At 41.3% G+C, this 16,760-nt stretch overlaps 1 protein-coding gene across 2 annotated transcripts in view; it reads left to right on the top strand.

Annotated features, from left to right (window-relative positions):
• BRD4 (bromodomain containing 4) overlaps positions 1–16,760 on the top strand; it is an 85,913-nt gene that overhangs the window by 13,452 nt on the left and 55,701 nt on the right. For both annotated transcript variants that reach the window (XM_056857756.1, XM_056857748.1), the window contains exons 2-5: positions 10,305–10,623; positions 11,045–11,182; positions 11,767–11,902; positions 15,778–16,052. In XM_056857756.1, the coding sequence (XP_056713734.1) occupies positions 10,339–10,623; positions 11,045–11,182; positions 11,767–11,902; positions 15,778–16,052 (834 nt within the window). In that variant the 5' untranslated portion in view covers positions 10,305–10,338. The remainder of the gene's footprint in view (positions 1–10,304; positions 10,624–11,044; positions 11,183–11,766; positions 11,903–15,777; positions 16,053–16,760) is intronic.

Genomic DNA, 16,760 nt, shown 5'->3' with positions numbered 1-16,760 from the left:
TGCCGGGGATTGAGCCTGGGACCTTCTGCATGCCAAGCAATGCTCTACCAATGAGCCATGGCCTATCCCTTTGATTGTTTTGGTCTTTCCCCCCTTGTATGTTTCCATTACAGTATAAAACAGTCTTGTGGTATTCTAGAGAGTAACAAATTTGTTGGAGCATAAGCATTTGTGATTCAAAACGTACTTTTTCAGATGCATCACATGGGGCCCTCCTTGGTGATCTTCAGGAGGTGCTGCAAGGCTTGTCTGTTTGCCAGGACTTTTGAGGGGATTTGAGTGTCAGGCAGCTTTTAATGGGGGGGAGGCGGGGAGAGATTTGGGGTTTGTTATTTTATTTTTGGGTTTAGCTGGGATGTTTTTAACTATTATTGTATGCTGCCGTGAACCACGAAGAAAGGCAGAATACAAATGTCTTAATAAGGAAATAAAACAGTGGGCCTGACTTGCTTGACTCATTTGCCTTTTTCTTAATGCCCAACAAATGCACAAGTGATTTCTCCTGTTTTCTTCCTTTCCTTTATCTCATCTGTTTGAATTCAACTGATATGAAGCCAGCTGCAAAGAAATGCAGCTACTGCTATATCAAAGTGATTGCTGTGGTGGGAATGCTGCCACTGGAATAACCAGAACCCTTAATGTTAGACATGTTCATGGCATTCCATAGATTAGATTCTGCTTTCAGAAGTCCAGTTGTAATGCTTATGCTTTGCTGATAAATTACGTACTGTTTGTGATTGTTATGTAGCCAAGATACTTGTGTTTACATTATCAAAGGAGGTGTAACCAGGAGAAGGTATAACTGTGATCGGAAGTCAGAGCAGTTTTACTAGAAGTTCATTTTGAACGAGGAATTGGGGGAAAGTAGAGTGGTCTGAGATTACCTCAAAATGGCTTTGTTACATCACTGAAAGGTCACGCTTCTTGTTTCACGAGGTGCAGGAGGGGAAAAGGAAGTGCAATTGTTATGGAAACGCATGGTGTAGCATAACCCTACATCCTCTCAAGATGTAACTGAGAACAGGGGGAACTTCTTCGTTTTAGGAATTTAATGGAATTTTATGGCGATGAACCAGTGTTAACGGAGACAGCCAGTCTGGGAAAATTCCCACAATCTCTGGAACAATATGTTTTCAGATTCATTATTCACAAATAATTAATTCCTCTGGTGTGAGTAGCACCTGACCATTGGCTGCTGGATTCTGGTGGGCTCCAGCAGTCAGGATTATGGAACCTAGATTGGCCCAGGTCCTTCCATTCATAAGGGGGGAGGGGAGGGAAAGAAAGCAAATGCCAGGTTATTGCAGTTTTCCTAGTTACGATAGAAATCTTTCTCTTTATTTAGAAACTGCACTCATTTCTGTAGCCTTGTATACCTTCTAGAGATGTTGATAACAGAATAAAGCGTTGTATTGGTTAAATTTAAAAGAGACGGCCTTGAATTCCTACCTGTGAGTCTTGCTGTGCCCCCATTACCAAACAGCCCTGTTTGGTGGCCCTCCTGCCATCGAACATGTGAAGGGGGCAAGTTCCAGAAGGTGGCAATAGCTATCAAGGGGGGGGGGTAAAGTTTATAAGAGAGTTGGGGAGCAATGAGGGATTTCTACCGGGAATGTTGGGTTCCACTGAACAAAACAAATATCGTCGAAGGCTTTCACGGTCAGAGTTCATTGGTTCTTGTAGGTTATCCGGGCTGTGTAACCGTGGTCTTGGAATTTTCTTTCCTGACGTTTCGCCAGCAACTGTGGCAGGCATCTTCAGAGTAGTAACACTGAAGGACAGTGTCTCTCAGTGTCAAGGGTGTAGGAAGAGTAATATATAGTCAGAAAGGGGTTGGGTTTGAGCTGAGTATTGTCCTGCAAAAGTATTGTCCTGTAAGTATCAAGATAATGTGCTAATGAGGGTATGGTATGTTAATATGGAACCATTGTATCCTGAAGTGATCTGTTAATGTGGGTAATCCAAAACTAATCTGTATGGCTATTGTTGAATGTTGTCTTTGTCTGGAGGTTTTTCAGGGCAGGAAGCCAAGCCTTATTCATTCTTAAACTCTCCTCTTTTCTGTTAAAGTTGTGCTGATGTTTATGAATTTCAATGGCTCCTCTGTGCAATCTGACAAAATAGTTGGTAGAATTGTCCAGTCTTTCAGTGTCTTGGAATAAGACCCTGTGTCCTGTTTGTGTCAGTCCATGTTCAGCCACTGCTGATTTCTCAGGTTGGCCAAGTCTGCAGTATCTTTCATGTTCTTTTATCCTTGTTTGTATGCTGCGTTTTGTGGTCCCGATGTAAACTTCTCCACAGCTGCAAGGTATACGATATACTCCTGCAGAGGTGAGGGGGTCTCTTTTGTCTTTTGCTGATCGTAGCATTTGTTGTATTTTCTTGGTGGGTTTAAACACTGTTTGTAGGTTATGTTTTTTCAAAAGTTTCTCCATCCTATCAGTGACTCCTTTAATAAATGGCAAGAATACCTTTCCTATGGGAGACTGTTTTTCTTGAGTTTTCTGATTTTTGTTTGGTTTAATGGCCCTTCTGATTTCATTCTTGGAGTAGCCGTTTGCTAGCAGTGCGTGATTTAGATGATTAGTTTCTTCCTTGAGAAACTGTGGTTCACAGATCCGTCTTGCACGGTCCATTAATGTTTTGATTATTCCTCTTTTCTGTCGGGGGTGGTGGTTGGAGTTTTTGTGTAAGTAGCGATCTGTGTGAGTTGGTTTCCGGTAGACCTTGTGACCTAACTGAAGGTTTGATTTACGGATGACAAGGGTATCAAGAAATGGGAGTTTACCCTCAATTTCCTTTTCCATGGTAAACTGAATGTTTGGATGGATATTATTAAGATGGTTTAGAAAGTCCATTAATTTTTCTTCACCATGGCTCCAAATGGTAAATGTATCATCTACGAACCTGAACCAGACTGTAGGTTTGTAAGGTGCTGATTCTAATGCTGTCTTTTCAAAATATTCCATGTAAAAGTTTGCTATTACTGGACTGAGTGGACTTCCCATAGCTACTCCATCAATCTGTTCATAAAATTCTTGATCCCATAGGAAATAACTTGTTGTCAAACAATGGTGAAATAAGGCTGTTATATCTTCTGGAAAAATCTGGTTAATCAATGAGATTGTGTCTTTTAAACCCACCAAGAAAATACAACAAATGCTACGATCAGCAAAAGACAAAAGAGACCCCCTCACCTCTGCAGGAGTATATCGTATACCTTGCAGCTGTGGAGAAGTTTACATCGGGACCACAAAACGCAGCATACAAACAAGGATAAAAGAACATGAAAGATACTGCAGACTTGGCCAACCTGAGAAATCAGCAGTGGCTGAACATGGACTGACACAAACAGGACACAGGGTCTTATTCCAAGACACTGAAAGACTGGACAATTCTACCAACTATTTTGTCAGATTGCACAGAGAAGCCATTGAAATTCATAAACATCAGCACAACTTTAACAGAAAAGAGGAGAGTTTAAGAATGAATAAGGCTTGGCTTCCTGCCCTGAAAAACCTCCAGACAAAGACAACATTCAACAATAGCCATACAGATTAGCTTTGGATTACACACATTAACAGATCACTTCAGGATACAATGGTTCCATATTAACATACCATACCCTCATTAGCACATTATCTTGATACTTACAGGACAATACTTTTGCAGGACAATACTCAGCTCAAACCCAACCCCTTTCTGACTATATATTACTCTTCCTACACCCTTGACACTGAGAGACACTGTCCTTCAGTGTTACTACTCTGAAGATGCCTGCCACAGTTGCTGGCGAAACGTCAGGAAAGAAAATTCCAAGACCACGGTTACACAGCCCGGATAACCTACAAAAACAAATATCCTCCAGCCTTTGGGCAGGGTTGTGCCTCACCTGTTTGCTGGATAGTTGCATAAGCTGGGAGAGGGGGTAACCTGACAGACACCAGGGTAGGAAACATTGCAATAACTACATTTGTTTCAGAATATATATATTGCCATCAAGTCACCTCTGATTTATGGCAACTCTGGTGAGGTTTTCAAGGCAAGAGACATTCAGGGGTGCTTTGCCTGACCTGCCTCTGTGTCATGACCCTGGTATTCCTTGGAGATCTGCCAGATACTTGCCAGGGTCGACCCTGCTTAGCTTCTGAGATATGAGAAGATCAGGCTAGCCTGGGCTATCCAGGTCATGGCAGAACAAACAGAGGATAAATAGGATCCTAGTAGGTAGGCTCTGACGGCCAACCTTTATATACATAGTTTATATACATAGACTTGTTAAAGCTCACTTTTCTTCTCAGCATGACTAAAAATGAAGGCCCCCTACAAATACAGTTCTGAGGCTCCTTTCAAGCTTTTTACTTGTTAAAACAAGCTGCAATTTCCAGTCAGTGCTGTTGAAAAACACTGTACGCTTCACTATTCTGCCACATTTCTTAAATATCTAGTTAGTGGGTTGAGTCCCATGGAGAATTTCTGTGACCAAAAGGTGGGGAGTGATTTTGGTTGATTCCCCCCACCACTGCAGATCTTTGACCCTCCTTCATGCTGTGACTAGGATAGTACAGTGAAGGAAAAAAGTATTTGATCCCCTGCTAAATTTGCCCGTTTGCCCTCTGACGAAGAAATGACCAGTCCATAATTTTAATGGTAGGTTTATTGTAGCTGTGAGACAGAATAACAACAGGAAAACCCCCAGAAACCCAGAAGACAAAAGTCAGAGATTGATGTGCATTATAATGAGTGAAATAAGTATTTGATCCCTTTGCAAAAGATGACTTAGTACTTGGTGGCAAAACCCTTGTTGGCAATTACAGAGGTCAGACGTTTCTTGTAGGTGGCCACCAGGTTTGCACACATCTCAGGAGGTATTTTGTCCCACTACTCTTTGCAGATCCTCTCCAAGTCAGTAAGATTTCGAGGCTGATGTGTAGCTACTCGAATCTTCAGCTCCCTCCACAGATTTTCGATGGGATTAAGGTCTGGAGACTGGCTAGGCCACTCCAGGACCTTAATGTGCTTCTTCTTGGGCCACTCCTTTGTTGCTTTGGCCGTGTGTTTTGGGTCATTGTCATGCTGGAATACTCATCCTCGACCCATTTTTAATGCCCTGGCTGAGGGAAGGAGGTGCTCACCCAAGATTTGACCATACATGGTCCCATCCATCGTCCCTTCGATGCAGTGAAGGTGTCCTGTCCCCTTAGCAGAAAAACACCCCTAAGCAGGGTCGACCCTGGCATAATATGTCCCCCTCCATGTTTGACGGTGGGGATGGTGTTCTTGGGGTCGTAGGCAGCATTCCTCCTCCTCTAAACACGGCGAGTTGAGTTGATGCTAAAGAGCTCGATTTTGGTCTCATCTGACCACAACACTTTCACCCAGTTCTCCTCTGGGTCATTCAGATGTGCATTGGCAAACTTCAGACGGGCCTGTACATGTGCTGTCTTGAGCAAGCCTCTGCAAGATCTCAGTCTTTCACGGCGTAGTGTGTTACCAACTGTTTTCATGGTGACTATGGTCCCAGCTCCCCTGAGATCATTGACAAGTTCCCCCTTGTAGTTCTGGGCTGCTTCATCATCACCATTCTCATGATCATTACAACTCCACGAGATGAGATCTTGCATGGAGCCCCAGACCGAGGGAGGTTGACAGTTAGGGTTAGGGTTAGGGTTGTCACCTTCTCACCAAGCTGCTTGGCAATAGTCTTGTAGCCCAGTCCAGCCTTGTGCAGGTCTACAGTCTTGTCCCTGACATCCTTGGACAGCTCTTTGGTCTTGGTCATGGTGGCTAGTTTGGAATCTGGTGGATTGATTGCTTCTGTCGACAGCAGAACCCTAACCTGGCTGGTTGATAGGGGATCAAATACTTATTTCACTCATTATAATGCACATCAATCTCTGACTTTTGTCTTCTGGGTTTCTGGGGGTTTTCCTGTTGTTATTCTGTCTCTCACAGCTACAATGAACCTACCATTAAAATTATGGACTGGTCATTTCTTCGTCAGAGGGCAAATGGGCAAATTTAGCAGGGGATCAAATACTTTCCCCCCTCACTGTACATGCTTACATAAATTACTGGGTTGCATCCTGCAGTCCGTTGGGGAAAGCGCTAGTCACTGTGGGTCATCCTGTGTCTTCCAACTCTCCCCTCTCCCCACCAGCCACCTCCAACAGGAGAGAGTGATTTCATCCCTGTCCCCCTCCCCAATGCAGCCTCCAAAACCATGTGGCTGTTCTCTGTGTAGGTCCCACAACACCTAGGAATAATCTTTCTTGGGGTCCAAATGTGGGGAAGGTCCAGGAAGAGTGTAAATGTGGAATTCACTGCCCGAGGATGTAATGATAGCTATGAGCGTAGATCGCTTTAAAAGGGTGTTAGATTCATGGAGGATATGTCTATCGGTGGCTACTAGCCATGGTGAGTAAAGGGAACCTCCACATTCAGAGGCACTCAACCTCTGAATCCCAATGCCAAAAGGCAACATCAGGGGAAGGTCTTGGCCTCTAAGCCCTGATGTTGGCCCTCTGGAGGAATTGCTTGGCCACTGCGTGAAACAGGATGCTGGACTCGATGGACCACTGGTGTGATCCAGCAGAGTTTGTCTTATGTTCAGTACATTACTGATGACACAAATGTTCTGCAGTGCTTCAAAACCTGTGACCTGGTATCACCAGAGGCTATAGAGTCCTAGAAAACATGGATGTGTACCTAGGGAAACAAAGGTGCTATTGAGGCGTGACACTGAGGTTTGTCATTATAAGATATCCTCTGCAATTCCTCTGTTTTTCCATTCATGTGGCTCAGATAGTAAAGACGTCTTACAGCCCATTCCGGAGAATGTGGCCGAAACTAAATAGGAGGCGGCGTGACCCTGCCGCCAGAGTTAGTGCATGTAGTCACTCAATTTTTTTTTTAAAGATTTTTTATTTTTCCATACAATCATTATACATTTCATTACATATTGTAAAAAGTCTAATTCTTTGACTTCCCCTCTCCCCTCCTCTGATCCTTTAATTAACATTTTTTCTCTTTGTATTGTTTTTCTAATTCAATTATAACAAAACCGTCAATACCCAATACATCCGTTCTGAATTAGATCAAAATACATTTGTTAATATCACATTTAAGTTCATCTCTACAATAATTAATCCATGCCTCCCAATCTTTTGCAAATTCATTATCATCCTTTTGATTTACCGACGCCGTAAGTTTTGCCATTTCTACTAATTCCATCATTTTTTCAATCCACTCCGATTTGTTTGGTATATCTGTCATTTTTCATCTCTTAGCATATACCATTCTGGCGGCAATAGTAGCATACATCAAAAAAGGTCTCTGGTTCACTATAGTATCAGGTATTATACTCAATAGCATCATTTCTGTTGTTTTAGGGATATTTTGTTGTAATATCAACCTTAATTCATTATAAATCATGTCCCAGTAATTCTTAGCCTTCTCACATAGCCACCAAACATGATGAAAAGAACCCACTTCTTTTTGACATTTCCAGCAGTTCGGTGACATATTACCATACATTTTGGCTAATTTCTTTGGTGTTAAATACCACCTATACATCATTTTATAAATGTTCTCTCTCATAGATTGTGAATATATATATTTCATATCCTTTAACCAAAGTCTTTCCCACTTATGCATATGTATATCATGACCCAAAGTTTGTGCCCAAGTTATCATTGTTGGTTTAACCAAGTCTTGTTCAGTATATAGAGTCAATAACATCTTGTATATCCTGGATATTAAATGTTCATTGTTATCTAACAGCATTAGTTGAAAAAGTGATTTATCTTTTGTAAAACCCAACCTCATATCTTGAATAAACACAGATTGTAATTGATGATATTGGAGCCAGGTAATCTGTTCATTGAATTACACGTCACTCAATTACACATACCTACGCTGGCAGCGAGGCCAGTCCCGCCGCTGGCCAAGCGCCGCAGGACCACGCCTTTCTCCTCCGCTGGCGCGGCCTCTCTGTGGCACTGGCAACGGCTTAGAGAGGCAGTGCCGGTGCAGGGGGGCGTTCTGGGGGTGGGATGTGGGGAGGAGCCGCTGGTTAGGCAGCTCCCTAACCCATTTCAGCCCAGTACGCCGGCTCTGGGAACGGCGGTGCTGCGCCTGCTTTTTAGCTTTTTACAGGCGCAGCCTCGCTGTTCCCTATGGGGCAAAAAGCCCCATTTGAAGGGGGGAAAGCCATGAAACGGCTTTTTTTCCTTCAATGGTGTAGGCGAAACTGCTTAGGAAGAGGCGCTGCTGCGCCTCTTCCCCACCGTTCCCCTATGCCATCAGCTTAGGAATGGGCTGTTTCCAACAAACCACAATTTGTCTTGATGTTCAAATTGAACAAAATGACCAATCGTACATCTCTTTTCTCCAAACCATGAAACTGATTTTTCAGTCCTTATTTGTGGGAGGATATATAAACCACAGTTCGTTGTTGTATCTGATTTGTATGTTACAACAGACTGGGGCAGACAGAGTATGAGTTGGAGGACTTCCAAGGCTCATTCTTATAATGTCATGTTGTTAAATCTGAATTCATCCACTATCTCTGTCATATTGTCACCAAGTCTCTGAATGTATATAGCCATTCTTAATGTGTTCGGGAAAGCGTAAGAATGTAGAACAAAATCAAGCTGTCCATAAGACTTTTAAGAGATTCCTGCATAATGTTTCCATTTTGTTCGAAAAACTCTTTCCAGACTAGTGAAAAGTGGCTGCACAGGAGAAATATACTGTTGCTTTATTAGCTCTGAAATTTCCTACATCAGAATTCTATATAGGAAATATCTAAAGGTGTTCATAGTATCATCACCTTTGTTGCAAATGCATGCCTATTTTGTTCAGTTGTATTTACAAGTCACAAGTGAATCTGACACATGTAGCAGTGATTATAGCTACTGCTTATAATGAATAAAGGTTGTGCCAGCACTTATGTTGAGAACATTATATTGAAGTGTGAAAATGCTGCCATAAAATGAGAAAAAAACAGTGGTGTTGCGGTCAGCCACAGTGCCATCCAAAGTAGAATTACACCATTGTAAAACCCACTAAAATCAAGAATAAAATTCCACTTAGGATGGCACTGCCAGAGACAGTATATTATGGCAGTATTATGTTGTCACCCTGCAGTTTACACAGTTTAGTTCTATACAAAGATTTTAAGGGTTTGAAGTTTTATTATTTTTCTCAAAGAATAGTTTTTATATGTTTTAATTGGGCATTCAAGTATTTTGGTTTTCCTTTAAAAATAAAGCTTACTGCATGCCAGGCAGATTAGCACATGAAATCTTTTCTAATAAGTTCATTCAAAAAAAGTTTTACCTGTAGAACATCTGTGCGACATAGCTGTTAAAGATGCAGAAGTCCAGTTCAAAGAAATTGCTGGCAACCTTAGTTACAGCACAGGTTAACATCACACTGAGACTCAATTTAGATAAACAAGTTTCAGTTAGATTAGACAAACAAGTTTCAGAAAGCCTTCGACAATACTTTAAGTTTCAGTTAATTTGCGATGGCCCCAGATTTGGTTGTTTGTGCTCATCATCTTCTAACTTCTCCCTCCTTTTGCATGGCACACCTAGATAGAAAACAAGTCATTAACCCCAATTATTGAAGTAACTAATATTGCTAATCCTGGCTTAATCCCAGTTAATTGGAAAGGAAATACATTTTAGTTAGTGAAAGCCCTGGCACCCACATTTAGAATGTATTAGAGTTACAGGACAATCCTAAAAAGAGTTACTCCAGTCTAAACCCATTCATTTTAATGGACTTAGACTGGAGTAATTCTGTTTAGGATTGCAGTATTAATGGAAAATCTTCTTGGTATGCCATTTCCAGAGGAAGTGGCAAGAGAAAATGCCTGCGAGCATGATTAGTGACCAAATTCTTGCCTGTAATAAGCAAACTGAGATTTATATGTAACATCTGAATTTAAGCCTGACAGCTGACTTCATAATGCCGTCATTGGGGCCTTCATAAACCCTTAGGTATTTGTGTTTGTTTGTATATAGCTGATCAGAAATACCAACCCAGTTAAAAACGTAAAGGACTTGGGTGGGGAACAAAACAGAACAGCTGGTTTAGACTACAAAACCCCATGTTTGCTCACAGTATGCAACCCTCATTTGGCCTGTCGATGATTATGAGCTGCGTGCCGTTTATGTGTGTGCATGGTTTACTGTACATATTAAAGCATGTGTGGATTTCCTTTATATTTAGTACACAAACATGTAGTTAACTGCACCTGACTCATGTTTAATGTTCTTTCATTTTTTATACAGGGTGCCTGGTGGAGAATGCAATGGGATCAATAGCATGTCTGCGGAGAGTGGCCCTGGGACAAGACTGAGAAATTTATCAGTAATGGGGGATGGACTAGAAGCTACACAAATGTCTACAACACAGGCACAGGCCCAACCCCAACAAGGCAATACTGTACCCCTTAATCCACCTCCTCCAGAGACCTCAGATCCTAGCAGACCCAAGCGTATGACCAACCAACTACAGTATCTTCTCAAAGTGGTGCTCAAGACACTATGGAAACACCAGTTTTCATGGCCTTTCCAGCAGCCTGTGGATGCTGTCAAACTAAACCTCCCTGTAAGTATAGATTGCAAAGCAAAAGTAACAGCTGCAGTGGTGAGGGAGCAAGGAGTGGAATTAGTGGGACAAATTGTTGTTTGCATTAATTGGTTCCAGTTGATTAGAAGAGAGAAGTGTTCAAAAATGCTTCTGCTCTTCCTTTATGTATCTGTCTGCTCTGTTCAGTTGACAGCACTGCTCCAGGTTGACTATGAGTGAGAAAACGGCACTGGCTAAGATGTGGGGGAACCTGCAGTTTGAGAGTGGAATCTATAAAAACGCCTTCCCTTTTGTTAGCAAAAGTGCCTTTTTCCTGCAGAAAACAAGGTTTTGAGTCCAACCCTGTATCTTCTTGAGCTTTTTATGTTTGAAAAAAACGTTTGTTAGCAGGATTGATGGACTGTTTTGTTGTCATATTTAATTATCTTCTTTCTTACAGGATTATTATAAAATTATTAAAACTCCTATGGACATGGGAACAATAAAAAGACGGTTGGAGAGTAACTACTACTGGAATGCTCAAGAATGTATCCAGGACTTCAATACAATGTTTACAAATTGTTACATCTACAATAAGGTATGTCTTTGGGCTTGCTAACAATACCTCCCTCAGTTACTGACTACTTCACATCTAAATTTGCCAACATGGTATCACATAGTTTCTATGTTTTAGTGTAAAATTATGCATTACTCTTAAAGTTTAGAGATGTTCTTTATATAGTATGCAAGGATTCTTTGCTTTTCAGCATTACAATATTAGAAAAGTTTACTGGGTGTTCTTATGATGTGCTTAAATTTGGGTTGGAGAAACTGATGGTGAACATGTAAGTGGCTACATTGGACATAGAATAGGAAGTGAAGGGCAGTCTGAGACTCCAGGATTTGTGTTAGCAATCCCAACTTTTGTTAAAGTATGGTAATAAAAGCTTAGAATGATCTTGAGGTTCAGAGGGAGATTTTCAAAGTAAGCAGTAGCATAATCGCGACTTGCATATTCAATACATTCATGAAAATGACAGGCAAATATCAGTGTTGATCTCAGTTAAGCACATTCAGCAGCCCTTGGTATGCTGCATACACAGTACTAAACAATTGTACATTCTTTTCTGATGTCTTTGTCTCCTGAATGGGATGTAATTTTTGCATTTGTTTTTTATTTAGCCAGGGGATGATATAGTTTTAATGGCAGAGGCTCTTGAAAAGCTTTTCCTCCAGAAAATCTCTGAAATGCCCCAGGAAGAAACGGAAATCGTTGTAGTCCAGGCAAAAGGAAGAGGACGTGGTAGAAAGGAACCAGGTACAAATGCTTCATATACTGCTTGTGTGTTCAGTTTTGATTATTTCTTACCCTAGATCTTTGGGTAAGTAAACTACACCATATATGAGGACTTGATCAGTGCTGCTGTAAACTCTTAACTGTAGTGTAGCATGTGGATTCTGCATTTGTTTAAAGGTGGCCTCTTGAAATAATAGAAGTATTATTTCTATTATTTCTCCCCCTTGTTGCTAGCCCAGCCCAGCTTCCTTCCTTTACTTTCTCCCTTGGCAAGGACACCATCATCCATCTACCTCATCAACCATCACCACTTACCCATCCACCTTCTCACTGGCTACCCCCATTCCACCATCATTGGTGGCCACCATCCCTAATTGTCCTGCCTCTTTCATTGATGTTGCCTGTGCAGGCACAAACAATGTTCTCCATGTAGAGCAGAATTTACCACTGCCACCCATTTTTTAAAAACTTGGAATATATTTATGTAGAAAAATTACTCCTGCCTGTACCTGACCCTGTTGTCTGGATTTATTGATCTGCACTGAGGCCAGGTTCAGAATTATGTATAATGATTGGAATAACATTTGAGTGCGCTCAATACTAGATCGGTTGTTCAGAAATGTCGTGCTGCATATTTTTTTTAAAAATCCAAATACAGTTACCAGAGAAGGAACATCTATGCATTATAGTTTATTTCAAGTTCTTCCATCAGTATTGTCTGGAAAATAAACTGCAAATTAACTACTCCAAATGCAAAGTGATGGTCATTGGAAAAAGTTGGCAGCCAATGAAATGGAGTATTGAATAAAACAAGTTAAAAACTATAAATATTTAGGCATTACCTTTAATTATCGTTTATCTTGGACCGAGCACAGAAATAGGATGGTAAACCTGGCCAGACATTCAATGGCACAATTAAAACATTTTTTCTTGTCTAAGGGCAATCAGAATTTCATTGCGGCTATCAAAATTTTTGACCTCAAAATATGTGGCTAAATCCTTTATGGTATGCCAGTTTGGATAGGGGCTTTTAACAATACAGTAGAGAACCTCCATGCGAACTTTATAATCCCCAAATGTGTTTCATACTCAACTATATCTCTGGAAATAGCCCACAATCTATTAGTGACGAGAGCCTGAATACTGACTTTCAAATATTGGATTAAAATCCATTATAGAGCTAACTTGAAAGACCTAATTATCTATCTATTGAGGGACTCCTATAGGGCAAGCTGGTTCTCCACAATTTTAGCTAAGCTTTACCAAATCGGAATTAATTTGGACGAATTACTAATACTCGATGAAAAAGCAGCATTCTATATAATTAAGCAACGGCTCTTAGACCATGAATACCAGAAAATCCACTCAATCCGCCAGTATGTTCCCCACTTGAAATGGATTTGCTAACGTTGCCCGGAAAGATACAGCAATATTTCCCTACACTGGAGGAACCCCTCCAACGGAGAGCTTTTATGTTAGCTCGTTTTAACTCTTTCCCATCCAAGGTTCTTTATGGGAGATTTACAAAAACTTGCTTTAACAAGAGACTATGTCCATGTGGAACGGGCCAGCCAGATTCCCTACAACACATTATCCTAGATTGTCATTTGCATGAGGAACACCGCAAAAAAATTATATTACCTTTAATTAGCAAATTGATGGCCCCTCACAGAACAACCATATGTCAATTCCTGCTGAACGACTTCATGACTGAGGTTACGCTCAAGGTAGCAGAGTTTTTGGTGGAAGTGAACTTGAACTTGAAAAACCTTTAATGGCATAAGTAATATTACAATTGTTACAAAGGTACATAAAATATGCAGTCATTAAGATAAAAACATAGGCCAGTAAATTCCAAAAGTAGAAATTACAAACTTTGGGCTTTTTGAACTTTCATCACCTCCACTAGAAAATTGGCAACATCTAAGGTAACCTCCGGATTGGAATCGTTTAATAAAAATTGACGTTTTGCTTGGGTAGATAGGTGATATTTGGAAAGAAGCCAATTTTTTAACCATTTCCCACGGGGTGTTTCATATAAGGGGCAGACCAACAGAATATGATCAATTGAGTCCAGGGAATAGGTATCACAGGGACAAGTCCTATCCTGGATTGGTATTTGTTGATACCTTCCATATAACATCCTTGAAGGAAAGGCATTAACCCTAGCAAGAGAGAAGGCTCTGCGGAGGGGTGGGATGTCCAGCGTATGAAAATAATGGGGAATATTGTTGGTTAAATTCTTGAGGCCCAACATTGCTGGAGAGCAGACCAAGGGTTGAGTGGGGAGTAACGTCTGACGCTCCATATCCAAGAAACGATGTTTAACAATTTTAAAAATGTGGGCCTCACTAGTTAAAGCCAGGTCTTCCACAGAGATTCCAGATGATCTTATTTTAGACAGAATTAAACAATCCCAGGAGGTATTATGAAGTTCTTTTAGCAGCAGAGACATCAGAGAACCACGCTCTGTTCTAAAAAACAGTTTAAGCCAATAACGAATGGTTAGCAGCCATGCCTTGGTTTCACACAAGCTTTGACCAAGTTCAGAGATAATAGCATAATAAGAGACACAGCGAGGGAGACCAAGCATTTTTCTAAAAAAGTTAGCTTGAATGGATTCTAAGTCCCGATTGAACGCATTTGCCCAGATAGGTACACCGTACAGAATCTGGGGTAAGATTTTGGAGTTGAATACCTTAACTGCGGCGGGGACATACTGGTTACCCTTATAAAGAAAGATGGACATCAGTTGGTTTGAAGAGATTCTCCCAAGTTTGGTAATCCTGGATCTATGAACAGCCCATTTAAGGTTATAATTAAAAGTAATGCCGAGATATTTAAAACTCTTCACCTGTTGGATTTTGGCCTGACCAATACGCCAGCTGGTGGGCGACCATTTTTTTGAAAAAACCACGACATTAGTCTTAGAGTAATTAATTTTAAGAAAATTTAGATGACAGTATTCCTCAAACGCACTTAAGTAGCGTTTGAGTCCGATTTTAGAGCAGGATAAAATAGCGGTGTCATCGGCATATAAAAGAATAGGAACGGCTTTGCCTCCCAATTTAGGAGGGTGTCCATTAATAGGCTCTAAAGAACAAGCCAGGTCTGACAGAAACAGATTAAAAAGAAGGGGAGCAAGTATACAACCTTGTTTCACACCCTTATTAAATGGGATCTTATCAGTAAGGGCACCGTTTGAAGAATATTTTACTTGGCATGTTGTGGATGAGTGAAGTTTTTTTTAAAAGGAATAAAAGGCGAGGGTCAATTCCCATACTAGACAGCTTAGACCAGAGTTTATCTCTGATAATGGAGCCGAAGGCAGATTTTAGGTCAATAAAAGCGACAAAGAGTTTCTTGCAACCCATTTTCATGTACTTTTCTGCAATTGTGGCCAGAACCAGGCAGTGGTCCAAGGTTGATAAGTTTTTGGAGAAGCCGATTTGCTCTGGGCCTATTATTGCGTTTTCCTTTACCCAGCTAAGGAGTCGCTGTTCTAGATGTTTCGCGTACAGTTTACCCAAGACTGGAAGAAGACTGATGGGACGGAAGTTATCAGGCAGAGTTGGATCACCCTTTTTAAAAATAGGAATTATTATTGAATTTAGCCAGGAGTTTGGCAATATGCCATACAGGTCAATAGATGTGAATAGTTTGGCAAGGAGTGGAGCTGGTGGAAGTGGTTAAGGTTAAGTTTCAATCCTCAATATTAATTGATTGTAATTTTTTATGAAACACCTGTTATTTCTGATCTCATGACCATAACTATTTATGCCAATAAAGGTTATATGTATGTATTTCAAGTTATATAATGATGCTATGTAACTTATCTTTTTGTGTACTTAAGCATAGGAGGTTTTAACATATGACACACTTTCAATTTTTGACAGTTACACCCAAGGCAGGAGCATCGACAATACAGAATACGACTCAAGCATCATCCCCAGCTCAGACACCAGCTCCACAGCAGACTCCTCAGCCAGTGCAAACAACTCATTCCTTTCCTCCTGTGACCCCTGACCTTATTGTTCAGACGCCCGTGATGACTGTGGTGCCTCCCCAGCCTCCTGCCCCGCCGCCTCCCCCTGCACCTCCTTCAGTTTCAGCCCCCCAGCCCATTCAAACACACCCGCCAATTATCCCCACAGCTGCCCAGCCCATGAAGGTGAGTAGAGAAACCCTTAGAGCTATTTAGTGTACCGTGGCTCTTTGTGGAGAAATAAACTGGTAAAATTATTTGGCAAAAACCATGCAGAAGGGTGATCACATACAGACCCGGGCTACCTCTCTGCTGAAGGTTATTTCACTTTGATTTCAGGAGGCTCTAACTTTTATTTAAAGTACATATGCCTTTGATTTTTTTGCCACTCAGAGGTAGAGTGTAGAGTTGTAGCACATGTGCCTTATAGAAGAAGAAGAGTTGGTTTTTATACCTCGCTTATCTCTATATCAAAGTGGCTTACAATCGCCTTCCCTCCCCCCCACACACACAACAGGCACCTTGTGAGGTAGGTGAGAGAGTTCAGAGAGAACTGTGACTAGCCCAGGGTCACCCAGCAGGCTGCATGTGGAGGAGCGGGGAATCAAACCCGGTTCTCCAGAGTAGAGTCCACCGCTTTTAACCACTATGCCACTAATGCCCCAAGTTCTGTCCTTCATGTGTCTAATTTAAAGTACCTCAGACAGGTGGGTTGGAAAAGATTCTAACTGAGATCCTGGCAAACTTCTCCTAACTTAATTTGGTCTAAGGCTTGGAAAATAACCACCTCCCCACCAACAATAGTCAGAATTACAGTGGCGTTCTCAGTTGCCCCTACTTGAACCATGAGTCTCCTTATCTTGTAAGAGATAAACGTGTTCATTCCCACTATAG

The sequence above is a fragment of the Euleptes europaea genome, chromosome 1 (genome assembly GCF_029931775.1).
Source record: "Euleptes europaea isolate rEulEur1 chromosome 1, rEulEur1.hap1, whole genome shotgun sequence".
NCBI classification, from domain to species: Eukaryota; Metazoa; Chordata; class Lepidosauria; order Squamata; family Sphaerodactylidae; genus Euleptes; species Euleptes europaea.
The sequence above is the reverse complement of the archived record's forward strand: the minus strand, read 5'-3'. Positions and strand labels throughout refer to the sequence as shown.